The sequence below is a fragment of the Bombus pyrosoma genome, linkage group LG8 (assembly GCF_014825855.1).
Source record: "Bombus pyrosoma isolate SC7728 linkage group LG8, ASM1482585v1, whole genome shotgun sequence".
Taxonomy (NCBI): Eukaryota; Metazoa; Arthropoda; class Insecta; order Hymenoptera; family Apidae; genus Bombus; species Bombus pyrosoma.
In genome coordinates this window covers 1470755-1492782 of record NC_057777.1, presented here as the reverse complement: position 1 = coordinate 1492782, position 22028 = coordinate 1470755, and the positions used below count along the sequence as shown (strand labels likewise).

Below are 22028 nucleotides of genomic sequence, written 5' to 3'. Positions count from 1 at the left end.
CAAACCAAATTTATGTTTTTTTTTTTTTACAATTGAAATAAAAATATTTTCCATATGATCAGTTAGTAAATTTTTAATTTCCTTATGAATGCGATGCAACTTCACGAAGTTCCTTGTCTTGTAAGCTTATATGTATCAATTATTTGACGTTAATGTATCATTATCTTAACATCTTACTGTCTAGACATACGCGAACGACAGGTTTATTAATTGTTGTACATAATCAAAATATTCTGTTTTCTAATTTGTAAAGTATTTTTAGATTCTTTAATTCTTATGATCATCACGATCTTTCCCCTATTCCTAACATCCCTTTGAATAGTTCATTCACTTAATTATTTATTTATTTTGTCTGATTCCCTTAATGCCCTTTTTGCTGGTGGTTCTTCAATCTGAAAAATCATATCTTTACTATATATCAAATTACAATCATAAATATGTTTTTCTTACTTCTTCCTCTAAACCAGGTAATTGAATTCTAGTTTCCGATGCTTCCGCTGGCTGTAAATAAATATAATATATTAAATATAATACATACATTTTATATTTTTGAAGTATAATATACTACAAAAGAGAAATAGATATTGAATATAAATGTATTGTAAATAATTTTACCTGTGCATCAATACATTCCACTTCTCCAATTTGCAGCTTGAAATTACATATACTCATAGACTTTTTAAGACTATTATTTAGATACATATATCATTCATATAAAAATTACAAACGTAATGTATATATAAGAATTTACTCTAAATCATACTTTGTCTAAAATTATCCTATACATTATTTTAGTTGTCTTACCCTTGCGTCAGTTTCGTTCGGCCCAATACCCACTTCCTTTTGTTGTTTGGACTTAGCCCTACGTTGTGGTCTTTCACTGACAGAATGTGTATTATGAAGAGAACCCTTTCCTTTAGGACTCGACATGTTTATCTGCATTTCAGCAGGTAAGTAATTCCTAGTGTTAGTCAACAATTCATCCGCTCGTTTGAAGTACATGGTGGGAATTCGTGTTTCACTTGGAAATTCTTTCATATCGAAATTTGTCGTTTTTGTATATATCACATTCATAGCCAAATCGCAAACAGCCCACAATTTCTGCAAGTACATAGTAAATATAAGCTGTTTATACCTGATTCATAAATAATAAATAATTTGTTATAATTACATAATTCATGTTATTATCCTCGGGTTTTAAAGCATCCTTATGACTCTTCATTCGTTCTATGAGATTTTTATAAAAACCATAACAATAATATTCATTTTTCGTTATAAGGGGTTCCAATATAAACCACAAACATTGTTGTATCACTTTCAACTGATTAACCATCAAATGACTTGTAAATTCAGGATCATGTGCAAGAATAGGGACTGCAAATACTAGCATATAATCAGGAAGAATGTGAGGCAGTTGACCTGTAATAACAATTGAATAAAATATTTTATATTTATCTTTTTCTAATAATACGTGTTTAATAATAAAAGAATAATATTAAACAATATTTCGATAATGCCTTACTATTTAGTTTCTTACCCATGGCCCGTTCCACTGTACCCAATGACAATGTCTTAACATAATCTCTCCTTTTATTTATATCAGTTTGCATATAAGTTTTTAAAACACATTTTAATCTTTTGTCCTGCTCTTTGCCAGCAAGTGCATAATAACCCATAAAATCTAGAGGCAAACACTTATTTGGAATTCCTCTTCCAAGTCCTTTATGTAATTTGCTACCAAAAGCTTCCCTTACTTGTGGAACTTCATCCTATGAAAAAGATACATTTTCACAATATTTTTAATCAATTTTCTTTTTCTATTTACATACAAATATGCAAAATTTATTTTTAAAAAATAAATCAATAAATTATAGTTTAGAGAAACGTACCACCATGAGCTGAGATAAATTATAGAATTGTTCTGCTGTAAACTGATCACCAACACCTTTTTGTTCGCAAATCTTCAGCATTGAACAACCAGCTTGTAAGCGCAACCAACTCATTTCTGCTTTACTTAAACGACCCTGCTGCAAAAGATCTCCTTTGTTTACTACAAATGCATTCAGCATTCTAAACGTTTTTTGTGCAGAGAGCACATCAGTCTTCAATCCTAGTAACCAGCGTGCCATGCACTTCAATCCTTCTAATCTACAACGTGTTTCTTCAGGTAATTGATCTTCCCTGCACCAGTCTCCCTCAATGGTATCAGCAGTTTGTTCACTGCTTTCTTTCACTAATAACTCCTTGACTATCTATAAATTCAGCACACTTAATCTGAACTAAATCACATTATCATAATTTTGAAATAGTAATATAATATTTAGCAGAACTTACCTTCCTAGACACCATATTTTTTATTTGTACTTGATACTTTTCTGGTAAATTATAAGCTATGTGACCTAATGTAACTATAGATGTTCGATAATATTCTGAAGTTGGTGTAAGACTATTTTTAATTCTTTCAATAATTTCAGGGAAAATAGTATCATGAATATTGGTCATATTAACAAATAAACACCTGACAGCTTGTTTTGCTTGTTTTGGTGTTCCTGTTTCTGCGAAATTTTTACATATTGGAACCATAAGGTTCATAATGTCCGGTGCAACATCACATAAAGGTTTATATTTCCCTAAAAATGTGAAAATCGAAAGAACCAAAGGTGCTACCATTTCATCTTCCAATTCCAAAAGATGGACAAGTTGCATCAAAATATCATTATGAAGAAAATGTGGACCAAATACAAATGAAAGCATCTAGAAGAAAAACATTTTATATACATATAAAAATGAATTAGTAACATAAAAAGCGAAAATTATATGCCTTTGTACAATAAAATTATAGACTTACCACGAGTAACCTCAAACCCTTTTCACCTGCATTGTTTGGATTAAGTCCAACTTCTTCTATTACATTGCCACCTTTTAAGCAATCTAATACATATCCAATTAAGACCTGTTAAAACATAATTGATATAAAGATATGAATATAAAGACATGCAAAAATATAGCCACATACATTACTTACCCTAATTGCTTCTTCATCAATCATTACAGAACTGACTCTTTCCAATAGCATTTTTATTGTGTTGTAATACAAATTCGTCATGACAGGTTGACCCAATTTTTTAAGAACCATACTTATTGTATCTGCACACTCTTTACAAGAAACATTTGGTTGAACTATTGTTTCCATTCCTTGTAATAAAGTCGAATCTTTTCTCATGTGAGCACTGAACTTCTGTATAAATTCTTGAACTTTCATAGGATCTGGTAGAAAGCGAGATATCTGATGAATCTTAGCTACAAGTTCAACCATGGCGTCTGGCTTTTTTACAATTTCTAACCATTCAACCACTGCTCTTCGTACACTGAAATATAAAATTTTATATAAAAGTACAAAATGAATATATATATATAAGATAATAATAAAAAATAACAAAAAAATTAAAAAAGAGTGTACTTACGCAAGCTGATGCTTCTGTAATTCTACAAATGCTTTAGATGCATGATCATCAATTGTACCTAATAAATGATACAACTTTTTCATTCTTTCACCAGCTGGCAGTTGGTAAGGTACTAAACAAGTGTTCAGTAATCTTTCTACTAGTAATCTATCTTCCATTCCTGCCATGTAATAACCGTGTAATATTTTATCTTTTATCCAAGTAACAGCCTTTTTCGTAGCTTGCGGCACATCCGCATCATTCAAATGTTTCTTATATATCATTGCTAATCCTGCCATTGCTTCTTTCCTGATTTTAAACTGAAAATTGAAACAAATATTAATATTTTTTTCATATTCATAGTTTACATATTTTCATGTAAAAAATAACATACCTTTTTATCTAATGTTCTTTCTTTAACAAATTCTAACAAATCTTCACTGTCTGATACCACTTCGAAATCCCTTCTAGCAGTGGTCACTATAGCCATAACAACTTCATATCGTACACTTTCATCTGCATCATGTTGTCTTAACTTTAACGTATCAGTAATATCTTTCCTCAGTTCAGGATGGTTTAATAAAAAATGCATTGAATACTGCACACATTTGATACGAATTGATACACTGATGTCATTAAATCTTCCTAAAAATGCACGCCACAATTGTGTGTGCTGCACAGCTAACTGAGATCCTTTCTCAGAAAACATTCTCGCTAATAATGCTACAGCACCCAATCTTTCGGATTCAGAGGAAGATTTTAATTTACATTCTAATTGTGGTAGGACGGACAGCAAGACGCTTGGACATATGTGATTTAACTCATAGATCAAATCATACACTTTCTTGCAAATTTGTAAGCTCTTCTCCTCTTTGCCCAAGATCAATACATGGTTAAAGAACTATGAATTTTAAAATATAAAAATGTTTGGTATTATTAACTTTTACCTTCTTGTGTTATAGATTTACAAACAAAAAGAAAGTGTTTCTTTTATTCTACTCACTGCTTGAATGTATGGTTCTAATGTATCACTACATTTAATCACTAGTTCTTTCGCAAGTAAATATGCGTTCTTCTTTTGTGTTTTGTTTGGTTCTACAATGTTCATAAGTATGATATCTAGAAGTTCATTGCTAACAATGTCTGATTCTGTAATAAGTGGACATAATACATCTAACATAAAGCTTTTGACTTTCCCAGAATGTTCATCGCTGAAATCATTAGAATTACAATCAATTAATTAACTATTCATTTATATGTTGTATTTATGTACTGTATAATCATGTTAAACATACTTTACTATCCTAAACATAAGAGAAAAAAGTGCGCAAAAGATTTCTTGACAGTCCTCTAATTCAAAACACATATTAAATGATTTCACATATGCTAAATTTTCCAGAAGATAAAAATATCTTTTAAAAGCAGGATCTTTTGGATCTTTTAGTCCAGCTAATTGTTTAATCAGAAACAAGAATATTGTTTTAACCTATAACAGATAAGGGTATTAATTTATTATTAAATCCTTAAATTCTCGATAAGAATTAGAAACACTTATATAAAATATTCTATGAAACGTTATAATTAATTAACTTATATTACCTGTTCTGCATCTTTATATGGAGCTTCTGGAGCATAAACCCTCAAAACATCAGCAATACAACATGCAATCAAAAGTTGTACATCTTTACTCTGATGCATTAAAAAATGTTCTTCTGCCAAATGTAATGCAAGTGGTATATATTGTTGATACATTCCTTCATCTTGACCCATTGCTTGTAATGTATGAGCTAATGTCTATTTGATAAATTTTGATATCAGTTATAACTAATTGTTTTATCTGCTGTCTCTCTTATATTTTATATAAGATATAAATCATTTTATCAGATATACCTTTAATCTTCTAATAAGTTCATCTGGACCTAGATCTTCTGTGACAGATCTGCACCCTTGCGGGTAAACTATTTCCGACATGTTTACTAAATGGTTTAACCAAATATGAGAAACTTTATATCCTTAAAATAATCTAGAACACCGTCCAAATTCTGAAATATTATATGTCTCATTAGTTATTGTTCTGCCCTAAAATGTTATTTTTAATGATTTAAGTAATAAAGTCATTTTATTAAAATAAAACAATGTTTATTACAACTATACTATGCAACTCTAACAACTTCACATATATTTTGATATTTTATAATATAATTTATAATTCAATGTACATAATGATTTATTGTAATAATTTACAATATAATAATGATTTTTGTATAATGCTTAATCAATTATATAACTGAATAAGAAAATATAAAGTGTATAGTGTTAAAATGATAAAAATAAACATAAAATCAACAAATTAAAAAAGATTAAATGAGTTAAAAATAAAAATAAACATAAATATTTATACTATTATCAAACTAGTAGCTTTTATCCTTACATGCCATTATAGTTTTGATATCAACACAAATAATAAGTAGAAGCTTCTACATACGTACAACAAATACAAATCATATAGCAAAAGTATGACTTAAATAAATTAATAAAAAGATAATATAACATGCTAATATATGTTTACTTGTATAAAATATAATACTAGTACTTTAAAACAAATTACAATGGAGCATCATAGGTTATGTCTATGATTTGTGCATAAATATAAGAAAACAATGTAAACAGTAATACTATTTAGCACACTTATAAAGCTAAAGAATTTCAAAATACATTATTACACAAAAGATGTTGGATATTACATCCATTAGAGAATGTATTACCTCAAGATATGCATAGGCACCACAAGGCCTGTGACACTCAAAATATCAATAAAGCAAATATATGTGATGGATACACGGCACTATTTTAGTTTTTGGAGTTCACACACTTTCACGTTGTAATTATTACTAAGTGCGAATATATCGCGTTCGACGTAACTTCCTGAATTTTTTGTAAATATCTGGCATGGTAAAACGATCAAAATGTCAGCAAAAGTGTAGCGAAATCGTTTTCGTAAACGGTTAAGCGTGTCAAAGGACGCGACAGCGCATTCGATCACTTGAAGTCATCCACATTTAACTTTATCCGAGAATATTTCAGATTCAAGTAGTTAAACAACACTAACATAAAAGTACTGAAGGGAATGTAACAGTAATGCTATTGGTTAGAATATACGAAAAAACATACTGCACCAATAGTGTAATGTTTCTATTATGAAGATCTGGACGAAGTTAGTCCATGAAGAATTCTAATGAAAACAACATTTAAGCATATGCAATTAGCGGTAGAATTTAGAACAAATAATATATACAGCTAAAAATTTGTAATTAACCAGATAATACATATCATAAAAATAAAAATACAGATTAAATTTTTTAAACATATAATTTATTAATAATTTAATTGTATAAATGATTATAAACTGATAACGAATAAGATTAATTTTTGGAATTAATTAGGGAAATTGTCTTTGATTTTTTAAATATAAATTAATATAAAATATATTAGTATGTAATATTATTTATATATAAAGTGAATTTCATTAAAAAAATATATTTACTAATGCATTTTCACTAGAAATTATTAGAATATTTGAATCATACCTAACCGGAAATCATCGTGTTTCCTATCTCTTTCAGTTTAGCACATGCAACGTGTGCCTGCATTGGTTCAGCGCTGATCAGTTTGTTTAAAAAGAAATTGATCATCTCGACCAGGAAAGCAATTAAACAATGGTGTGTGATTATTTTGTTAATTTTCACTGGAAATAAGATATTCAATTAAATTGGTTTAACGAATTATAAGTTTTTTTTATATAAGTTCTATTTGTTAGGTTAATTGTATGCCCAAACACGCGGTTTACAGCTGTATGTTTTCATTTAATAATATTAATTGTGCTTTATTCAATAATATTTTAGGCAAGTACAAAAGTTGACAACCCTGAAAAACCAGGACAAGAAGTAACTCCTATTCACAGAATTAGGATTACACTAACTTCACGAAATGTACGCTCTCTTGAAAAAGGTAAATTATTTTTTGTATGTGTTATCTTTATACAATATTATTTTATATTATTATTGCATACATTTTCTTAATTGTACATGTCGTTTTAGTTTGCTCGGAATTGATAAATGGAGCAAACAAACAAAAACTTAAGGTGAAGGGCCCAGTTCGTATGCCCACGAAAATCTTAAGGATAACCACACGTAAAACACCGTGTGGTGAAGGATCAAAAACGTGGGATCGTTTCCAGATGCGCATTCACAAGAGAGTTATTGACTTGTATTCACCGTCAGAAATTGTAAAGCAAATTACAAGCATTTCCATTGAACCTGGTGTTGAAGTGGAAGTCACGATTGCAAATGAATAAGCAATTTAAATAAAACTGTATAAAGTTTTAATAAAAGTGTAAAAATGCAAATATCTGTGTAAAATTTGTATTCTAATAAGATTGAATACATAAGTATTTTGCAATTAACATATATCATAAACATGTAAGATTAAAGGATTAGAAATTAAATTTATTAAGTAGAAAATTGAAAATATATTGCCAATATGAAAGAAAGATAATTTTTCTATTAGTAATTTAGACATTATTGATCTGTTTATTTCATGAAGTTCATAAAAAATTATTTATAAATTATAATACATTAATTTTTGTGTGCATATTTGAAATATTTTGCATAACATCCAACAAGGCAGTAGCGTATTTATAAAAGTACAATTACGATTTAAAAACAACTGCTAGTTAATGAAACGTGATAATTTGTCAATTTATTCTATCTTTATTCTTCTTCTTGAGAATCGTTTTCGGGTTTTTTATCTTCCTCTGCGCCTTCACCGCCACTAAATCCATCCATTCCTTCCACTTCTTCTTCGTCATCGTCACCAGCAACTTCAGCATTTTCAAGTTCAGCTCGTTCCATTTGTCTTGCTAATTCTGCTTCATCAGTCGCAGTAACAACTTTTGGCTATAAATTAAAAAATTATTGTCATATACATAAAAGGTTCGAATATATACAAGTTTCTAATAATAATGACAAAACATACAGCCATTTGAACATTAAATACACCTCCCAATGATGTTATTTTATTTTGTATAGCGTCAATGGCATCATTTAATGCCTTTAAACCATCTTGTTTTTCTGGTGTAGATGTCGTTATAACTAAAATGAAATTAAATTTTTAAGTTTTTATCCATAGATGAAGATTATGCAAAAACATGAAGGTAGAGACATACCATACAGTGGTGGTGCAATTAAGTTAATTTTAATTGGAAGTTCATCAGTGGAAAGAGCTAAACCAGCTTTTAAAGCAGCTTTCACTGCATCAATTCCTTCATAACCATAACAAGCTACTTCTACGTCTGCTCTAATTTTTACTGCTTGAGATGTTAATTTTCGTTTAATATTATTTAATAATACTTCTTTTGTATGTTCATCAAGTCCACACTCTGCTAAAATAGATGGATCCCTAGAGTAACAATGTTTTAACAATCATTACTATACAAAACTAACAATATTTTATTTCACATATTTTATTCCTTATACTCACAAAACTGATTGCTTAAAGAAATCATATGCAGAAGCTTTTTGTTTCTTATATTTTTCTTCAAAATGCCATGCAGTTTTTTGATATAATTCCTCTAGTTGATCATCATTATCATAATGTAATAATTCTGCAACATGTCTTAATATTGAGTTTACAGCCTTTGCTTTTGCATATCTTTCTGTGCATTTTTCTACATCTTCAGCTGATACACGTCGTTTACTAAGATCAATATAACCTATATTGAATCATTTAATGAATTATTAGATAAAATGATTAAAATAATTTTAGGATTATTTCATGCATAAAGCTTTTATATACTTTACCTTTCTCTTTGTCAACCCTAATAACAACAACTGGTTCAGTTTTTCCTACTCTAATAAGTTTATTAATAGATCTAATACGCCTTCTAGACAATTCAGAAAGGAGGATCATACCCTCAATATTATTATATTCTAATAAATGTACATACGCTCCCATTTCAGCTATGCTACGTACATTCACCATGACTACATCTTCCACTTCAGGATATTTTTCTTTATAAAATCGACACGACAACACCATTTTTCCTACTATAAAAAGAAAAATATTACGATTTGTTTTAATCAAAATAAAAACGAAATTCACTTTTTTTTCAGTGATAAATATCTCTCTTTGCGTCAAAGAATATTTAAGTCTGTCAAATATTTTAGTAAATAAAAAACAGAAGGTTAGCATATAGGTTAATTTTAAGAATTTTACGAAATGTATAATAATATACTCTTTATAGTTACCAGTATGAATATATTTGCACAAAAAATAACGAACCGTTTATCTATACTATCGAAATATGCTTAGAATGTTAAAAATTTATTGATGTGTATTACTAATCCATGTGCACTTTGCTCTTGATTTTCAGTCAGGTTATTAAGAGAAATACACAGCGATAGTCAACCTGAGGTTTGTTCACTGACAATATTTTGTCTAGCAACGCGACATCTATCGCAATGAATTAGGTAAGTATCGTGATTAATATCACTATACATATAAATTATAAATTTTGGGGGCATAAATACATATTAGAAATAAAAAATTATAATAATTATTATGCGAATGTTAATTATTCAACATAAATTTAATATGAATCACGAAAACATGACAATGTGTAAGTTTATTCTAAATGGTTTCAATTCGATTATCGATTGTAACATGCACACCAACCTGTATTCTTTCTGTTACATTGGCTATCCGATTATAATACCTAATTTTCTCAACTCAACTATCTCCAATGACAATCATTTTCGTGGATAATGTTCGATTACCAAGAACGACATGACCCAGTCAGGTTAGAAAATGATTATAATATTATTCGAGTCGCGTGTAAATCAAATTTTAGACGAATGTGAAAAACTAAAGTGTACACGCGATTTCGCGTCCTACGATCAATAATAATCGACAGGGCAAATATCAAAATCCAAATGCCTCTGATTTCGAGGAATTGTCCTCATATCGCCAATCGTGGTGATCTCGCGTTTATTGAGATTGTTGTATCGCAAAAGGAAAAGTTTAAAAAATGTAGTGAATGTGATACGGATGGACCTAACTTATGGTTGTGCTTATTCCCTGATTGTCGTTGGGTCGGGTGTCCAGAAACACATTTGGATCATAGCATTGTACACAACCAAAAATTTCCTAATCATTGTGCTCATATGAATCTTTCCACAAATCGTATATGGTGTTACTCTTGTAAAAGAGAAGTTATAACTAGGCATGTACCATCACCGCCAGTGTCACCTACTCAAGTAGATATAAAACCACAAAGTAACAAGTTTGCTGGTGATGCACCTATTAATATAGATTGTAAAACAGATGATCTTAATCGACTTATATTGGATAAGTAAGTACTTTATTTACTCTACTTATAGTTATAGTTCTCATTTATACTATATTCTGAAAAAAATAAATACTTTTTGAGGCATACGTATTTACCAAATAAATGTATTTTCTTTTTTTATAAACAATAGGTTTTATGGTGAGCTTATAAATAGAGTGAATTATGAGAAAGATGGATTATTTAATGAAAAATCTGGCGATTCACCAGATAGTACAGACTCGGATGAAAGCAAAGATTTTTCTGGAAAACCAAGAGGTCTTGTTGGTCTTCAAAACATCGGTAATACATGTTACATGAATGCAGCACTTCAAGCTTTATCAAATGTACCTCCTTTGACACAGTTCTTTTTGGATTGTGGTCATATGGTTAGCTATATGTCCAAAGATAGAAAACCTGGTTTAAGCTTAAGCTATTTAAACCTTATTCGAGACATGTGGAATAAGAAAACCAGAGGATATGTTGTACCACATGGAATCTTATCTGGTATTCGAACAGTCCATCCAATGTTTAGAGGATATCATCAACATGATACTCAGGAATTTTTGAGATGTTTTATGGATCAGTTACATGAAGAATTAAAAGAGCATATTGAAGATGATCGCGACAATGTGTTGAGATTAAAGGGACTAGGAGAACAGTCTTCAGATGAAGATGAAACTGAAATTGATGGCAATGGTTCTAGCCAATCAGATGCTGAATATGAAACTTGTGATTCTGGAGTAAGTGAACAAAGTTCTCTTAGTGATGAAGGTGAACGTGGTACAAAAAGAAGATATTCTAGAGTATCTCAGTCAGAAAAACTAAGAAGCAAATTCACGAATAGAAATATCAAAAAGTCAACTGTAGAAAGTCAACCATTTTCTCAGCAACAAAGGTCAACACAAAATTCACCTGTGAAATACAGGACTAAGAAACAAATGAAAACACGAAGTATCATTAGTGATATATTTGATGGAAAACTTTTAAGTAGCGTACAATGTTTAACTTGTGATAGAATTTCAACAAGAGTAGAAACTTTTCAAGATTTGTCATTACCCATTCCAAGTAGAGATCATATTGATATGTTACATCAAGGACCTTTAACTCCGCAGAAGGCAGGACCATGTTCAGATGTTGTGTATGTAACTAATCAGTCTGGTTGGCTGTCATGGTTCTTACAATGGATGCGTTCTTGGTTTTGGGGGCCAGTTGTTAGTCTTCATGACTGTCTTTCTGCATTTTTTAGTGCAGATGAACTTAAAGGAGATAATATGTACAGTTGTGAAAAGTGTAACAAACTGCGAAATGGAATTAAATTTTCAAAAGTTTTAGAACTACCTGAGATACTATGTGTCCATTTAAAAAGGTTTCGTCATGAATTAATGTTTAGTTCAAAAATAGCAAATTATGTTTCATTTCCATTAGAAGGATTAGATATGCGACCATATTTGCATAAAGAGTGTGTATCCAAAGTAACCATGTATGATTTAATATCAGTTATCTGTCATCATGGTACAGCTGGTGGTGGTCATTACACTTGTTATGCATTAAATCCTATTGTGAATAAATGGTTTGAATTTGATGATCAATGTGTCACAGAAGTCTCACCAGAAACTGTAAAGCATTGTGAGGCTTATGTGTTATTTTATAAAAAGTGGTCACCAGAAATGTTGCAGTTACGCGACAAAACAATGGAATTGATGGAAATTTCTTCCAGAGAACTGTCTGATCTGAACTTTTTTGTATCGCGGCAATGGATAAATCGTTTTAATACATTTTCGGAACCAGGACCTATAGATAATTCTGATTTTCTTTGTCCACATGGTGGCGTTAATCCTGTTAGAGCACAATTTGTAGATAAACTTAGCATGCCTATTCCACAAGCAGTTTGGGAATATTTATATAATACGTAAGTATTAACATAAACTATGTTTCAAAATTATTCCTTTAATTTAGAACTTAAATTATTGACTAAAATAATGTTTCAGATTTGGAGGGGGTCCAGCGTGTACACATTTATATGAATGTCCAAGTTGTGAAGAAAAATATGAATCATTACAAAAAAGGAGACAATATGAGATGGAAGTATTTCAACAGCTAAATCATAACACTGACAATCCTACTGCCATATATGGGTTGGCTATGGCTTGGTTACGTCAATGGCAAAGTTTTGTACGGGGTAAAGAGACTCAACCACCAGGACCAATTGATAACAATTCTATCATAATAAATAAGAATGGTCAGAATATCCTCAAAGTTGGTAAGTTTTAAATTATAGTATGTTCAAGTCTTTATATTAAGTTTATATGTGTATCTTAATATAAAACTTATATATAGGTTCAGATTATGGACAAATACCAGAAGAACTCTGGCAATTCTTCTTAACTACATATGGTGGAGGACCAGAATTAATGTTGCATTCATGTCAAAGACCAGTTTCTGCTCAGTCTAATATATCATTACATTCCACTTCAAATTCAAATCTAGATCAGAATTTTAAATCTAGTCGTACAGAAGTTAAATCTAATAAACTCTGTATGACTAGGAGTTCTGAAACAATTTCACAACCAGATAGTGCTATTGAAAGTTTAACTTCGGATAGTGACTCACATCAGACACAAAGGGATGTTAATGAATAAATTAATTACTTCAACATACAAAATATAAATTAATACTTCCACATGGACATTAAAGTTATAATTGATATCCTCATATAAAAGAATTAATTTCTAACTGTCATGTCGTATAACATAGTTATGTTATAGATTATTGTTGGATCTGTAAAACAAAAGTATCTTCGATAAAACTACTTGCTACATAGTACTTCTTATACAATATTTGAACATTGTGAAACATTATATAAAAATTTTAAGAAATGTCTGTATATCTCATGGCGTTTGCTTGTGTGTCTTTTGTTTGTCACTATGTGCAATTTAATGTAAATTTGTGGGTATTAAGTGTATTTGGTGGGCAATTAGTTAGTACAAAATTTGGTATCTACGACTGTATTATTTAAAGACAAATATTTAGCTGTATTCTTAGACTAAGCTGGTGACATATTATTAGTCCTCCAACTTTGATGTTAAATTTAACATTTTTCCTCTTTGTACATTTACTATAATATCTGTGTGTCATTCCTGCATATACAAAATACCCAAAATTACATATTTTCTGGTTTATATGCATTCATTTAAAAAATGTATACACTATATACATATAAGTGGAAGACTGAAAAATAAATCGACTTAATTTAGCAGAAATTTTTAGTTAGCCCTGGTAAAATATACCAAGAGTAATATATAAAACCACAACAGAATGATAGTAACACAAGCTTCGTACTGTAGAAAATTAGTGGAAAATGTCAAACTTCTGCTGTAGTCACACACACACACGCACGCACGCGCGCGCGCGCGCGCACACACACACACACACACACAAACACAAACACACTCTTCTACTGCAGTTAAGTTATAAATTCATTGATATGTATATCTTTAGAGTAGAAGTTAGAAGCATTTTTTGTTGCGATCTCACGGCCTTATATTGTTACCAGAGTTATTAAATTCAATAATTAGCGGTTATTTTGTGTACAATATATTATAGTGAAGTATTCATATTATATGCGTGAATCGCTTGTTTGGATGTTACTATAATTTGAATTACAAAACGCAGGGACACAAATGATTGTAAAGTTAATATCAATTATCAATTATCATTACGAAAAGTAACATATCTAAGATGAATAATAAACAAGTTGATTTCTTTATTTATTAAAAATTATTGGTTTTTCCCTCTTATAATACCTTTAATATTGTATCATAGTAAATAAAAAAACAACATCTTATTATATACATTTATATACAAAATAATAAAATTATTGTTTTTTTTTCAAATGTTATCTACATTACGAAATGTTTTTTAGTAAATAATTAGCAACCTGTTTAATTAGGTTCTGTAATATTAACTTATGCATAAAAATAGCTTTCTTACGCTATGCTGTCATCTTTAATATTTATAATACATAATAATATTTCACTTTAAAGTATGATATTATGATTAAAATTATTTATGATTATTGTTAATATATGTAGCATAATTCTCTTTGGGAAAATTCGGGAGATCCATATGTCCGTTGCTCCCATTGTTCATCAGTACTTACAAGTATTTAAAAAATGTATAAAGACAAAAATATGATATATAGACAAAATATATAAGTGTGAAATATGAAATTAGATATTATATTGGGTGTTGTTTTCGACAATGCATAGCTTTCACAGAAAATATTCATTATTAAATAAATGATACTAACGGTCAAAGAAGAAATCGGCAGATACGCAGAAAAATACAAGGAAAGGCTAGTAATTTTATTTATTTAAAGACAGATTAAGGATCATTAAATTGTTTTCTCTTATCATCTCGCATTATTTGGAAAATAATTATCGTTCAACTTGTAGAGATTGTCTCGTATGTATTTCCGTAATGTATCTGTGGCCAATTAATAACTTTTTAAACATGTGTAAAAAATATATTTCTTTAAATTATGGCCCTAAATTTACACATTTAATAAATATTAAAAAAATAGAAACAGCTTAATCTTTAAAATTCAAGCCTAATTATAAAAGCACTCGTTTAAATCGCGACCTCCTCTTACAAATTTCAATACCAGTCTCGTCTTGTCAAGTGACCTTTTAAGATATCAACAGGAAATACATTTTTTCTAATACGAGGAACTCCTAATACCGATAAAGCGATATTAAGTGCCTCAAGAAACACCTAATTGGCTCAGATATTGTAATACTAGATACGATACGCGTAGCGAGTTCCATGAAAAATCTTCAGCTATGCTTTGCAATCATTTTCTTTTAATTCGTTTCACATGGGGAGACGTGACTTTTAAATACAGTACTGACATGTCGAGAGATGTCTCATGGACCACATCGATCGAGGCTTGCGCGTTCGAGGGATGCTGGCCATATTCTTCGGATCTCCCAACCCCTGATACGCCAACCCCGTAGTCTATGTCGCGATTAAGGGCTCGCGATTAGGGATTCGACGATCGCGGTAGACCGTAGACGACCATGCGGTGTCGTAGCCCACGTAGTTAGACGGTTTCGACCCTTTATTTTCAAGTATTTCCGTTCTTCGGACTTGCTGTTGCTGGACCCTTTTTTAATTCAAGCCTTTCGTTACGCCTGGCAAGGAAATTGGAAAAAATACAAAAAAAAAACGGGACGAGACTCGCGCTGGAGGAAGTTGCGTCTGTCGTCGCACTGTTCAAACGCCGCTAAGTTTTCCTGAATATTTGCGGGACGAATTTTATTCGTCATTCGGTAAGTGAAGCAAGAAATCGAGACTCCGGTCGATATTTGAGAGTACAAGAAATCAGGGGCAAACATTCATAGAAGAGACATCGGATACATATATGAAAAGTTTGGAAGCGTACATGAAAAAACGATTAAATCGATTAAGAGCTTACGGAACACAATGAGGGATTGCCATTTAAACACGGGGTTCAATTACACGTGTACAAAGTATTTCCTCGTTAATCGAATGGAATTGTGTCGCGCTATATACTCAACCATTCTTCTCATTCAAGCGATTAAAATGACCTGTATATCGTGTGTTGCATCTGTTACTCTAATTATTTTTATAAAGTTGCAGAGTTGGTTGAGTTACTCTAAAAAGAATCATTAAAAAATGCCCATAACTAATGCTAATGTCTTATTAAATTTTTTGAATACTAAAGTAATTGAATATTATAGAATTTTATTGCTCATTTCTACCCGTCATTTTATTATTTATTGCAAGATATGAACATTTATATATTGATATTTCTCTATATTGGAATTTTACCAATTTTCGTAGAACATATGTATAATTCGTATAAATTGAAAGGATTCTGTAAGTATATCTGATATATAATATTTAGTATACTTAAAAACTGATAATGCCAATTGCCGCACAACATTACTCATCCGTAACAGTTGACAGTCATATTATGTATGTTATATTATAATTGATGTCATAATATTTGTTAATATACAATTTAAATTTTGTAAATGTAATGCAAATAATTAGCAACAATCGAGTATATTGCTTATTAAGATTTTCAAATGAGGGAATGCATAATTACTAACGTGGAAATCTTAACGAGGATTGTAAAAGCATGTTTGCCTACTTTCAGAAGCAACGAATTAAATAATGGCCAATTTTCGCGGATTCTACATACCATCCTTTGGGGCAACGATAAACGTTGCTTGGGAAACATTGAAAGCTAAATGGCCAGAAAATAGTCCGTGTATGGAACTTATTCGCGGTCCAGGTTCAGGTCAACGACAAACTCCAGGGCAAAGTGGACATGCACAGTTCAAATCGTTGGACGAAGGTCATGATAACACGGAAATGATAACTATGAATGGAGATCAAGCATACCGGGAGCAGAATAATGTAGGCATCGCCGAGGACTCTTTCAGCTATCAACGAAACGGGTAAATGAACGTTTTCGCGTATATATAGTAATAGATAAAAAAGACTCTTAAAGCTATTGTAAATTCGTTCTTCGGTATTCGATCGAAGAAAGATTGTTATGTAGAAAGAGCTCATACATGCGATTTAATTTCATAGGGACAAAATTAGAACAGGAAGTGTCAGTAGCGGTGAATTTAGCGAATACGACGAAGGCGGTGGCGAATTTGGTGGCTCAGGAGTAAAAATTAATGAATGGCAAGCAGCATGGAACGTTACAAATGCTATACAGGTATTGTTTATTCAACGACAGATTCTGGTATTTATACGATACCGCAAGATTAGATTTATTTATTTCATTCGCAGGGTATGTTCATCGTATCGTTGCCATTCGCCGTATTACGAGGTGGTTATTGGGCCATTGCTGCGATGATCGGTATAGCTCATATCTGTTGTTATACTGGCAAGATACTCGTTGAATGTTTATATGAATTGGATACCACGACTGGCCAACGCGTACGCGTACGAGATTCGTATGTAGCCATTGCGAAAGAATGTTTCGGACCAACGTGGGGTGCTAGAGCGGTGAATATCGCTCAGATCATCGAATTACTTATGACTTGTATTTTATACGTGGTCGTTTGTGGTGATCTGATGATAGGCACGTTCCCCGAAGGCGCAATCGATACTAGGAGTTGGATGATGTTGATCGGGATATTTTTACTACCTCTCGGTTTTCTCAAATCCCTACAGCATGTCTCAGTCCTTAGTTTTTGGTGTACGATGTCTCACTTGTTCATAAACGCCATCATTGTTGGCTACTGTCTTTTGGAAATCGGTGATTGGGGTTGGTCCAAGGTAAAATGGATGCCCGATCTAAAGAATTTTCCAATCTCTCTTGGTGTGATCGTGTTCAGTTATACCTCGCAGATATTTTTACCTACGTTGGAGGGCAATCTGATCGATCGATCCAAGTTCGATTGGATGCTAAACTGGAGCCACATCGCGGCCGCCGCGTTCAAATCGCTCTTCGGTTGGATCTGTTTTCTAACTTTCCAGAATGACACACAGCAGGTGATCACGAATAATTTACACTCGCCCAGTTTTAAGGGTCTGGTAAATTTTTGCCTGGTCATAAAAGCCGCACTCTCCTATCCTTTGCCGTATTACGCTGCCTGCGAACTTCTCGAGAGGGCGTTCTTTAGAGGCAGACCCAAAACGATCTTCCCAACCATATGGACCGTAGATCGCGAGTTGAAAGTGTGGGGTCTGGCGTGGCGAGTTGGCGTGATCGTTTTCACCATTCTTATGGCGATCTTCATTCCCCATTTCAGTATTCTTATGGGGTTCATAGGCTCCTTTACCGGAACGATGTTATCATTTATATGGCCGTGTTATTTTCATTTAAAGCTAAAGAGAAACTCCATGGAATGGAGCGCAGTCGCGTACGATTGTTTCGTAATCTTTCTCGGTGTACTCTTCGGTGTAATCGGAGTATACGATTCAGGTTCTGCCTTGATTAATGCCTTTGAAATCGGTCTGCCGTTTTGAACAATCACACGTGTGATTCAACTCCCTCGATCTCCGTTTGTTTCTCCAACGGAAATAGAAACATGTAAGACGAAGAAATACGTGTAGATATACTGCTCAAGGGAATCAAATTTTATGACACATGTATCGAATATGCACTGTACGATAATATTCGTATCGCTTTTAACGACTGCAGTGCAATCCGCTTACGTATTCCCTTGAGAACATGACGGCGTCTATATTTTTGCTGGTTTCGAACGTTTTTTAACGTTAATCGTACGAAATAATAAAAAAAAAGATTCTAGTTGTGTGTCATCGACTAGGGAGATTCTATGAAAAAGAAAAATGTATATCTCTTCGATTGTTTGAATAGATATAACATACAGATTTGTTTAATCGAAAAGGTTCGAGACATTTTGAGATTGTATATTTATATTCAACCAGAACTCACACATATCTAGCAGATGATCTATTTAAGGCGAGAAAATCTAGTAGAGAAGAAAAAATGAATTTATTCGCGTATACATTTTGGCTTCGACATGTGTCCTATCATCTTCGTTTGGGTTTATGTCTTCCTTCTCCTTGACAAAAATCGTCGACATTCAGGGGCTTTCTAGGCAACATTTAGACTATTTAGAGCGCAGTAAACGTAACAATATATTGCTGGTTGTAAGTGATCGATGTCTTCCACAATACGTTTACAAGCGAAACACACGGTGAATATTGTACGTACAAGTTAACTACTGTTACGCAGATTTCGGGATTTTATAATTACATTGCGGATCTTGTAATTTCTATCTACACGTTGACTACGCGCCGCGCCGAGGAGGCGTTGTTCGTTGTTAAATTTACAATTAGAGGTATTTAGTCGGCGGAACGTGTAAAACCGAGAATAACAACGTTTCTCATTACGATTACTTCAGGATCTTAGCTGCCAACACGTTAACAACAAATTAGTCTATTCTAACGTCTCCTCGTCGTGGAAGCGAATGCAAATATGTAACCAGTTATGTACGGATGAGTACAATTAGTTATAATAATCCAATGTCTTCCAAGGCCTTTGCAGGCCGCATAGATCACACTTAATTTAAGCAATACGAATGTAGCTGATACAGTAGTTCGGTGCTGCGAGATGTTCTTCAATTCAATTGTATCGTTAAATTGACTCAAATACTGGGTACTTAGTTTCCGAGATCTATACGAGTCGAGATCTATACAATTATTACTGTTTGAGCTACTTCTCCGAATGTCCGCCAGCAATTTTGTCCGAACGTTTCGCTAGCATTATAATTAGCTTCTTAATAAGTGTACCAGTTGATCCCCGAGGAAAAGGCTAATTTAGGGATTATCTAATTCACTTATATACATCTAGAAGCCACATACAGCAATAATTGTTGTATGCATCTTAGTGCAATCTTAGTTTTTATTACGTGAAAATATTTTATGTTTCTCGACTTCATTCTTGGTTAATGTTATAACTACACTTGTTCGTAATGAAAGTGTATGGTAATTGTTGAAAATATTGCGCGGTTATAATTAAGAGACCATAAGATACATATAAAAATTGGGCTTTTATTATCGAGTAGATGTTTTACAACCAAAGGAATACAGCCGCCTACCGGTAATCGCACTTTCATATAATCACGACCTTAAAACGAATAAAAGATATCAGAATAATATTAATATCATTATTACATGATCGGCTATCGTAAAAATAATATTAATGTTGTTATTTAGAAAGATTAACAGTTCCACTCGGTATTCTGTAACTTGTCATTTTTTTAATCTAGATATCAAATCTAAGGGAAAAAGGGATAGGAGCATCTCGCAGTCACAATACGTTATTTAAATGAGATACGATAATATTCATGAAACGAGTCTTCCAATGATGTCTTCCAAGATGATAATAATAATTAATGTAATACGATCTATTGATCGAACGAAACCTTTGTCAATGATATTAAACGTTATATTGTGAGTTATAGAAGTTAAGCGTTAATTATTAAGGCTATGATCAAATTTAATGTATAAGTGAAATCGTCTGCAAATTATTTCAACTGGTATTTTCCGTTCTTGAGGAATCGTTCCCTTCTTTACATTATCAACGTAAATAAATGATAAAAAAAAGTCAACGCAAGATTGATAAATTACATATAATATTGCCTTGTTACCTAAAAAGATGTATAATGTATATGTATACATAGCATCGATCTTTTATTTTAAGAAGTATAACAAAGCTTTGATTATAATTGTCGACCAAAAAAAATAGACATTAAATAAAATTAGACAGAATGTCGTGCATGAAGATTACAATGATTACAAAAGGAAGTTTCTATTTCAAAGACTATAGTTAAAAAGAGGTTTGAATAATTATTATTCACCTTTGTGAGTACAACATTTTCAAAAAATAATACATACGTTATAAAGAACAATAAACAAAACTACACATGTTTCAATGTAATCGATAAATTTTTTTCCAACGGACCTTTAATTGATACAATCCTTAAACAGACAATAGATATACATGTACTTATGATACGGTATTGTTTATCAATCTTACATGTGCATTAATATTATTTGAATCTGGCTCAATTTATAGAACTCGATTCAAAACGATATAAAAATGTTGGATTGCAATGTACGAAATGTTCGTTTCTAAGTTGAAATAAAAGCGCTTCTTTTTGACAACATAATTTTATTAATAAACAGTATTTATCAATAACAATATATAATATTCATGTGCAGTATTTATTTTTATTTCCATTTTTTATACAAAATTCTTTTCAAGTATCATGACATTAAAAAATGTCAAGCTCCTTTTGTGTGACATTGAAATTCCCGTAATATTCTTTGCAAAACTTTAATCAACACTATGAAAACTAACAGTGCATGCATAAAAATATGTAATACATTTTTAAACATATATCTATATAATATATTCCCAGGGATTACGTTCGTGTATAAATTTGTAAATTTATAACGATCGCAATATTTTATCAAGAAATAATAACCAAGATTTAAAAAGTATTCACATTTTTTGGTTCGATTCATAATTTATGTACCTACATATTCTACTAAAAAAAAATTCTTTTGTTTTATTCTACAATAAAGTATATAAATAAACTATAAAAAAAGAACAAACTGATATTTAACGTGCCCTCATTTCATTGTCGCTGGTTGTTTGATCCAAAATCCCCATGTGGAGA

At 31.4% G+C, this 22028-nt stretch overlaps 5 protein-coding genes across 10 annotated transcripts; 3 read left to right on the top strand and 2 right to left on the bottom strand.

Moving 5' to 3' along the window:
• Positions 1–55: 55 nt before the first annotated feature.
• On the bottom strand, positions 56–6553 carry LOC122570423 (sister chromatid cohesion protein PDS5 homolog B). 4 transcript variants are annotated; one of them, XM_043732712.1, is made up of 17 exons: positions 6209–6553; positions 5334–5485; positions 5043–5237; positions 4739–4929; positions 4447–4654; positions 3838–4344; positions 3465–3763; positions 3026–3368; positions 2849–2953; positions 2335–2754; positions 1890–2252; positions 1523–1769; positions 1172–1419; positions 805–1101; positions 616–651; positions 451–501; positions 56–392 (listed from the first exon to the last, which is right to left on the bottom strand). In XM_043732712.1, the coding sequence occupies exons 2-17, from the start codon at positions 5412–5414 to the stop codon at positions 336–338; spliced, it is 3648 nt and encodes a 1215-aa protein (XP_043588647.1). In that variant the 5' UTR covers positions 5415–5485; positions 6209–6553; the 3' UTR covers positions 56–335. The 4 variants fall into 4 exon arrangements, with proteins under 4 accessions (XP_043588647.1, XP_043588648.1, XP_043588649.1 ...); XM_043732713.1 differs by having other exon boundaries at positions 1538–1769; positions 6209–6551; XM_043732714.1 differs by lacking the exon at positions 616–651 and having other exon boundaries at positions 6209–6550.
• Positions 6554–7039: 486 nt separating this feature from the next.
• Positions 7040–7848, top strand: LOC122570428 (40S ribosomal protein S20). The gene is made up of 3 exons (XM_043732723.1): positions 7040–7162; positions 7346–7451; positions 7541–7848. Exons 1-3 carry the CDS (start codon positions 7160–7162, stop codon positions 7795–7797), a joined length of 366 nt encoding a protein of 121 aa, XP_043588658.1. The 5' UTR covers positions 7040–7159; the 3' UTR covers positions 7798–7848.
• Positions 7849–8009: 161 nt separating this feature from the next.
• Positions 8010–9924, bottom strand: LOC122570427 (eukaryotic translation initiation factor 2 subunit 1). 2 transcript variants are annotated; one of them, XM_043732721.1, is made up of 6 exons: positions 9749–9924; positions 9302–9547; positions 8982–9213; positions 8668–8900; positions 8478–8593; positions 8010–8398 (listed from the first exon to the last, which is right to left on the bottom strand). In XM_043732721.1, the coding sequence occupies exons 2-6, from the start codon at positions 9537–9539 to the stop codon at positions 8213–8215; spliced, it is 1005 nt and encodes a 334-aa protein (XP_043588656.1). In that variant the 5' UTR covers positions 9540–9547; positions 9749–9924; the 3' UTR covers positions 8010–8212. The 2 variants fall into 2 exon arrangements, with proteins under 2 accessions (XP_043588656.1, XP_043588657.1); XM_043732722.1 differs by having other exon boundaries at positions 9783–9924.
• Positions 9925–10214: 290 nt separating this feature from the next.
• LOC122570424 (ubiquitin carboxyl-terminal hydrolase 20) lies at positions 10215–14591 on the top strand. The gene is made up of 4 exons (XM_043732717.1): positions 10215–10851; positions 10979–12736; positions 12816–13087; positions 13165–14591. The coding sequence occupies exons 1-4, from the start codon at positions 10433–10435 to the stop codon at positions 13464–13466; spliced, it is 2751 nt and encodes a 916-aa protein (XP_043588652.1). The 5' UTR covers positions 10215–10432; the 3' UTR covers positions 13467–14591.
• Positions 14592–14685: 94 nt separating this feature from the next.
• On the top strand, positions 14686–21909 carry LOC122570426 (vesicular inhibitory amino acid transporter). Of its 2 annotated transcripts, none has more exons than XM_043732720.1 (4): positions 14686–16157; positions 17015–17315; positions 17452–17584; positions 17659–21909. In XM_043732720.1, exons 2-4 carry the CDS (start codon positions 17029–17031, stop codon positions 18841–18843), a joined length of 1605 nt encoding a protein of 534 aa, XP_043588655.1. In that variant the 5' UTR covers positions 14686–16157; positions 17015–17028; the 3' UTR covers positions 18844–21909. The 2 variants fall into 2 exon arrangements, with proteins under 2 accessions (XP_043588655.1, XP_043588654.1); XM_043732719.1 differs by having other exon boundaries at positions 17012–17315.
• Positions 21910–22028: the final 119 nt, after the last annotated feature.